This window comes from Ornithorhynchus anatinus, chromosome 1 (genome assembly GCF_004115215.2).
Source record: "Ornithorhynchus anatinus isolate Pmale09 chromosome 1, mOrnAna1.pri.v4, whole genome shotgun sequence".
NCBI lineage: Eukaryota > Metazoa > Chordata > Mammalia > Monotremata > Ornithorhynchidae > Ornithorhynchus > Ornithorhynchus anatinus.
In genome coordinates, this window is record NC_041728.1 from 25,112,104 (window position 1) to 25,119,087 (window position 6,984).

General features: G+C 45.1%; 1 protein-coding gene across 1 annotated transcript; it reads left to right on the forward strand.

Annotated features, from left to right (window-relative positions):
* The first annotated feature begins 3,363 nt into the window (after positions 1-3,363).
* Positions 3,364-5,738, forward strand: S100Z (S100 calcium binding protein Z). The gene is made up of 3 exons (XM_001513772.4): positions 3,364-3,697; positions 4,065-4,233; positions 5,440-5,738. Exons 2-3 carry the CDS (start codon positions 4,093-4,095, stop codon positions 5,596-5,598), a joined length of 300 nt encoding a protein of 99 aa, XP_001513822.1. The 5' UTR covers positions 3,364-3,697; positions 4,065-4,092; the 3' UTR covers positions 5,599-5,738.
* Positions 5,739-6,984: the final 1,246 nt, after the last annotated feature.

Sequence of the window (6,984 nt, forward strand, 5' to 3'; positions counted from 1 at the left end):
CAAGACCAAAGGAAACACGACAGTGAAGCAGAACCCTTGGAAAACCCCCAGTTCAAGTAGTCTTGTTCTTTGAAAATGCAAGGGGTGATCAGACAATAAATAAGTGGTATTTACTAAGTGCTCACTCTATGCAAAGCACTGTACTAAGCTTGGGAGAGTGCAATACAACAGAATTAGCAGAAATGTTCCCTGCCCATGATCAGAATGAATCTCTCCACAGATATGTACCTGTGGAGAGATTTGATGTATATACACTCAGAGCTCAAAAATAGAGCTCAAAAATATTCCCAACCAGGGACACATCGGTAAAGTTCCCTTCTAGACTTGTTCATCTATTTCACATTTTTTCCCCTTGTATTTTTAAACAATCCCATTGTCCCTAATCTATTTATCTTCTATTTGTCTCTTCTCCCCTACCGAAATAATGAGCCTCACCTCAAACAGGTACCAGGCTTGAACTGTTTTATAATAATGTTGGTATTTGTTAAGCGCTTACTATGTGCCGAGCACTGTTCTAAGCGCTGGGTAGACATAGGGGATCAGGTTGTCCCACGTGGGGCTCACAGTCTTAATCCGCATTTTACAGATGAGGGAACTGAGGCACAGAGAAGTTAAGTGACTTGCCCACAGTCACACAGCCGACAAGTGGCAGAGCTGGGATTCGAACTCATGAGCCCTGACTCCAAAGCCCGTGCTCTTTCCACTGAGCCACGCTTTATCTTGACTTATCCCCAGCCTGGGGACGTAGTGGCCCTTAATAAATACTGCAACTAACTTGTACTCTCACAAGCACTTAGTATAGTGCTCTGCACATAATGAGTGATCAATAACTATCATTGATGATAATTTAATGTGTGATTGCAGTTGTGTTTATTAAGCAACAAGCACTGTGCTAGCCACTGGGGTAGATACAAAGCAATCAGATTGGAGACTGTTCCTGTCCCATATGGGGCTCAAAGATCAGGAGAGATAGAAGAGATATTTTCACCCCATTTTTCAGATGAACAAACTGAGGCCCAGAGACCTTAGGTAACGTGTCCAAGGTTGCACAGCAGGCAAAAAGTGGAACTGGAACTAGTACCCAAATCTCCTTCATTCATTCATTCACTCATTCATTCATTCATTCAATCGTGTTTACTGAGTTCTTACTGTGTGCAGAGCACTGTACTAAGCACTTGGAAAGTACAATTCGGCAACAAATAGAGACAATCTCTACTTAACCAACAATGGGCTCACAGTCTACAAGCAGGGAGACAGACAACAAAAAAAACAAGTAGACAGGCATCAATAGCATCAATATAAATAAATAGAATTATAGATATATACACATCATTAATAAAATAAATAATAGAATAATATGCACATATATTTATAAGTGCTGTGGAGCTGGGAGAGGGGTAGAGCAGAGGGAAGGAGTTAGGGCAATGGGGAGGGGAGAAGGAGCAGAGAAAAGAGGGGCTCAGTCTGGGAAGGCCCCCTGGAGGAGGTGAATTTTCAGTAGGGATTTGAAGGGGGAAGTGTGCAAGTTTGGCGGATGTGAGGAAGGAGGGCATTCCAGACCAGAGATAGGATGTAGGCCAGGGGTCAACGGCGGGTAGAGGCGAGAACAAGACACAGTGAGGAGGTTAGCAACACAGGAGTGGAGTGTGCAGGCTGGGCTAAAGAAGGAGAGAAGCATGTGCTCTTTCCACTAGGCTACACTACCTTCTCATGCATTGAGAAGGACCCAGCGTACTGACATATTCTAAATGATTAGAAAGGATGAATGCCTCACAGGGCAGTTCAAAAATTCCCCAGGCCAGAAAAACTATTCTTAGTGAAGGTAAGGTCTATGGGTAGCAGCAGAATTGTCATAGTGTCTGCAGCTTGGGGAGGCTGCTGCCTCCCTGTAGCAGCTGGAAGTTGACTCTCCAGAGTGTCACAGCAAGCCATGTCTAATCCCTAACAATAATAATAAAAATAACTGCGATATTTGTTAAGCACTTACTATGTGCCAGCATTCATTCAGTCATTCAATCATATTTATTGAGCACTTTTAGTGTGTAGAGCACCATACTAAGCATACTAAGCATACTAAGTACAATTCAGCAAATAAAGAGAGACATTCCCTGCCTACAATGGGCTCACAGTTTAGAAGGGCTGACCTAAATTCTGGATTGGGTACAAGCAAATAGGTTTGGACGGAGTCCGAGTCCCAGATAGGGCTCACAATCTTAATCCTCTCTTTATAGATGAGGTAACTGAGGCACAGAGAAGTTGTGATGCAACTCACCCTTCCCCAGGTTATGGCCCCAAAAGGCAAAACCCTGGCAAGAGCTGGTCCTAGCCCAGGAGGTATTTGGACAAGCCAAATACTCCGAGCCTAAACAGCCTGCCTGCCCTCTTCCTCCCTCACAGGATCTGGTGGAGGGAGCATGGCAGAGAGTGGGTTCTAATCCCATGTCTTCCACTGCCCTGCTGATAACCTACAGCTAGTCACTGAACCTCTCTGGGCCTCAGTTTCCTCATTTGACCATCACGAGATCAGATACCTGCTCTCCCTCCTTCTCAGACTGTGAGTCCCCTGCGAGGCTGTGTCTAATTTGATTATCTTGTATCTACCCTGATGCTCGACATAGTGCTTGGTGTTTCGGTTCCAAGACGACCCTGCTGAGAGTGAGTCTGCATCCATTAAGTGCTTAATAAATACCATAATTATTATTTAAAGCAGTCCTGCTAGGTGGGATGAGTGTTGCATGATTCAAGCTTTGTAAAGAGCAACCCTGTTTGGAAGGAGTGAAGGCACTCCCTGGTTTGGGTTTATCACCAAGTGTCTCTGTTCTAGCTGGGGAATCCCCACAGAATCCCTAATCTTGTCCCTTCAGTGAATGTGAGACACTGCCCCTTCAGCCCTATGAGCTGGGGGAGAGGATTCAGGATTGGTTTTGAAAGGTTAGAGCTGGGGTTCCATGTAGGGAGAGAAAATTAGCTATAAAAACGGGGTGACTTTTTTTAAGTGTATTTGTTAAATGCTTACTATGTGCCAGGCACTGTACTAAGCATTGAGGTAGACACAGATAATCAGGTTGAACACAGTCCTTGTCTCATAAAAGGGATCACAATCTTAATCCCCATTTTACAGATGAAGTAACTGAGGCTCAGAGATGTTAAATGACTTGCCCAAGGTCACACAATAGACAAGTAGCAGAGCCAGGATTTAGAACCCAGGTCCTGCTTCCCCCCTCGAGTCTCCTCCCACGATCGGCACCCTGAGACCAGCCTCCCCTTGGATCAGTGGGTGGTATTTCTCCGCCGGCCCCTGTAACCTTGAACTCTCTCTTGACTCTGTAGGGCCGCCCAGGTTCAAGCCAAACAGCCTATTTTTAGGCCTCTTCCCAGTCACCCAGCTCCTAGCAACTAATTGCATTTCCTCCCTTCCTGCTCTAATGAAGGGCTCACCACCTTCCCCTCGCCCCCGCCTCCCTCAGCCTCCTCAATAGGCTTCCCTGTCCCTCAGGTGGGCCTCTGGGGCCAGAGCTCACACCTGTTCATTCTGGGTGGGGGAAGCAAACAGCCAAGGAAGAGCTTCCTCTTGTCTCTGGTGATTTTCCTCTGTGTTGTGGGGAGACAGGTGATCGGGATGGAACCCCGGGTATAAATAAGGGGACGACGTAGCCAGTCCTGCCGTTGCCATTGGGGAAGCGTGGTGGAAGAACAGGTATGAGGTTAAGCATTCTGATGTTTTTAAGTAATCTTAAGGTTTGTCTATCAGGCTGTGCTCTCTTGGGATTAACTCGGACTTGGTTTCCTGTTGAAAAAGTGGCTGCTCTCTGTTATTGAATTCTGAGTTCATTCAATTTATTTATTCAGCGCTTACTGTGGGCAGAGAACTGTACCTGTTCTCTGGGTGTCCATGGCCTGATCTATAGTTCTGTTGATATTTGCTTAGTTCTCTTTCTCCCCGAAAAAAGCTTGTTCAACTCTAAGGGTTTTTTTCCTAATACTCTATCAGAGAGAATTATGGAAGAAATTCCGCCTTTACATGTGATTGGATAGATGTATCTAAGTGTCTTTCTGTCCACCAGCCCCTCAGTTTCCCTGCTGCAGTCCGATATGCCTTCCAAGTTGGAAACCGCCATGGACACCCTGATTAAAATCTTCCACCATTACTCCAGCAAGGAGGGGGACGAGTGCAAGCTGAACAAAGGGGAACTCAAACAGCTCCTCAACAGCGAACTCCATGACTTTCTCTCGGTAAGGAGAGGCTGCTCCCTCGTTTTTAGTCGAGGGAGCTGGGGTGGGGACCGGGGGATTGGGGACTGTGGGGGGAGCCAGGATGGATGATGATGCCCACGGCTGAGTTGTGCTGCTGCCACGGAGCCGGAGCTGCTGTCTACTGTCCCCCAACTTGGTTTTCCCTGGTGTCAGCTACAAAGCAAAATGTGTCTTGGATTTAGGGATCCAAGTGCAGGGATTTACTATTAGGAATCTTTTTTTGTGCATTGCGGCTGAGTGTGTGTGTGTGTTGTGTGTGTGTGTGTGTGTGTGAAGCGATGGTGGCAGGGACTGGTCAGCCTTTGGGAACCAAACCAATACTCTCAGGAATATTTAGGATCAGGCTCAGCCTGGTTAAGACCTTCTTGCCTATTTGCATATTGACTTTTAGTCAGGGAAAGACCAAAGGCCATATAAGCGTCTTGAAGTACATGACAAGCTCGAGCTGATTTCAGGCACTCCTCTGGGCCACATTTGTCACATGAGGCGTTCCCTTCAAGAATCTGGTTGAGAGAAAAACAGATCATCTCAAATCTGCTTGGGGCTCAATAAATTTGCGTGCCTTACTTCCGGTGGCAGGCCCCTAAGCCCCTCTGGAGAGGAGTTCTTCTTCTCATTGCTTGGCTCAGTTTGCAAAGGTGCTTGGGGTCATCCACGATTCTCTTCCACAAGCCTGTTTTAGGGCAAAAGGCGGTGCTCACATGGATGTTCTTGAAACACACATTTCCCTTTTCTTTTTTCTACAGCTAAAGGCTTAAGGTGGACTTTTAAAGCTTAATGATTCCATCTGACCTTTTTAGGATTAATGGCACTTGAGGAATTCATAATTCTTTAGGTATTTTAACTGATGATTCTGTCCCATGACACTTAGGACTAGGCATTTGGAAAGTTCAACTCGAAGGCTCCCTATAAGCAAGCAGCTTTTACAATGGAGATGAGGTCTTTTCTTCAGTTTGCTGCCTGAATTTTGAAGGAGTTGAATGCAAATTTCAAAAGTGGTATTTCATGGTTGCTTGTGGATAGGGAAATTCTTGGGGAAAATGAAACCCAACTCAAGCCTCCTTTGAAAAGTTCTTATTTAGGGTCATACTGAGCATTCGGTCCTGGGAGGAAAGCAGTTCTGAAGGTCTGTCGTTCATTTCTCAAAATCAGGGCACTCAAAACAAATTTTCCTTTACCTTGTAGTGCCAGAAGGATCCCAAACTGGTTGACAAGATTATGAAGGATCTTGATGCGAACAGAGATAATGAAGTGGATTTTAATGAATTTGTGGTTATGGTTGCAGCACTGACGGTGGCGTGCAATGATTACTTTGAAGAGCAGATGAAGCAAAGGAAAAGTTAAAAGTAGAGGTAAATGAGTTCAGAAAGTGCACAGATCAAAACCGAGTCTACTTAGTTAGCATCATCACAACATTTGGTTTTAAATCTGATGTCAACTTGTATTACCACTTGGAAAAGTTATTAAAAGCATGTACCTTTCAATCGGCCTGCCTTGCCCTAGTCCCTGTTTGTATCCCCTTGATTTCGTTTCCCCTCAGTGAACACTCCAAATGTTTTTTCAGTCGTGCAAGTGTTTTCTCTCCTGCTCCCATTCTTGGTAAATATTTTTGTAAGAAAGATTTTATGGTATTTTCTAGGTGCTTACTATGTTCCAGGCATAGTACTAAGTACTGGGTACATACAAGATAATCAGGTTGGACACAGTCTGTGTCCAAATGGGGCTCACAGTCTTAATCTCCATTTTACAGATGAGGTAATTGAGGCACAAAGAAGTGTGACCTAGTGGATAGAGCATGGGCCTGGGAATCAGAAGGACCTGAGCTCTGTAAACTTGAGCAAGTCATTTTACTTCTCTGGACCTCAGTCACTGCATCTGTAAAATGGGGATTAAGACTGTGAGCCCCATATGAGACATGAACTGTGTCCAACCTGATTAGCTTGCTGTCTACCTCAGCATCTGGCACATGGTAAGCACTTAACAAGTACCATTAAAAAACAAACAAGAAGAAACTCATCCGAGGTCACACAGCAGACAAGTGGCAGAGCTGAGATTAGAACTTTGCTTCTTCTGACTCCCAGAGCCATGGTCCATCCTCTAGGCCCTACTGCTTTTGCTCATAAGCTGGGTCTGTGCCCCAGTGGGCCTAGTGAACAGAGCACAGGCCTGGGAATCCGAGGACCTGGGTTCTAATTCTACCTCTGTCACTTGTCTGCTGTGTGACCTTGGATAAATCATTTCACTTTTTTATGCCTCTGTTGCCTCATTTGTAAAATGGGGATTAAGACTGTGAAACCCACATGGGACAGGGACTTTGTCCAACCTGACAAACTTGTATCTACCCTAGTGCTTAGTATAATGCTTAAATACCACAATTATTTTTTTTACTATGATGGGCCGCAATGAGAGAAGGCAAGGCGGTACTCTCGGCTCCAAGAACCTTCATAGTAATGGCAGGTTTATCATTACTGCCCATAGGCACAAATCATATTTCTGACCCTCAGTTTAAAAGTGACAAAAAAATTTTCTACCTTACGTGACTCCATCTCCCCTGAGGTGGGCTCACTTGAGAGCCTCCGTGATCATCTAAGGAATCCCACCACTTTGCATCTTGCAAGCTGTCTATGAAGCAGTGAGCTACGTTTGTAGGGTATAAACTGTAAAAGAAAAAATACATAAGGGACCATGTTGTATGGAAAATACATGTGTCAGTGGTGTCCCTTAGTAGTT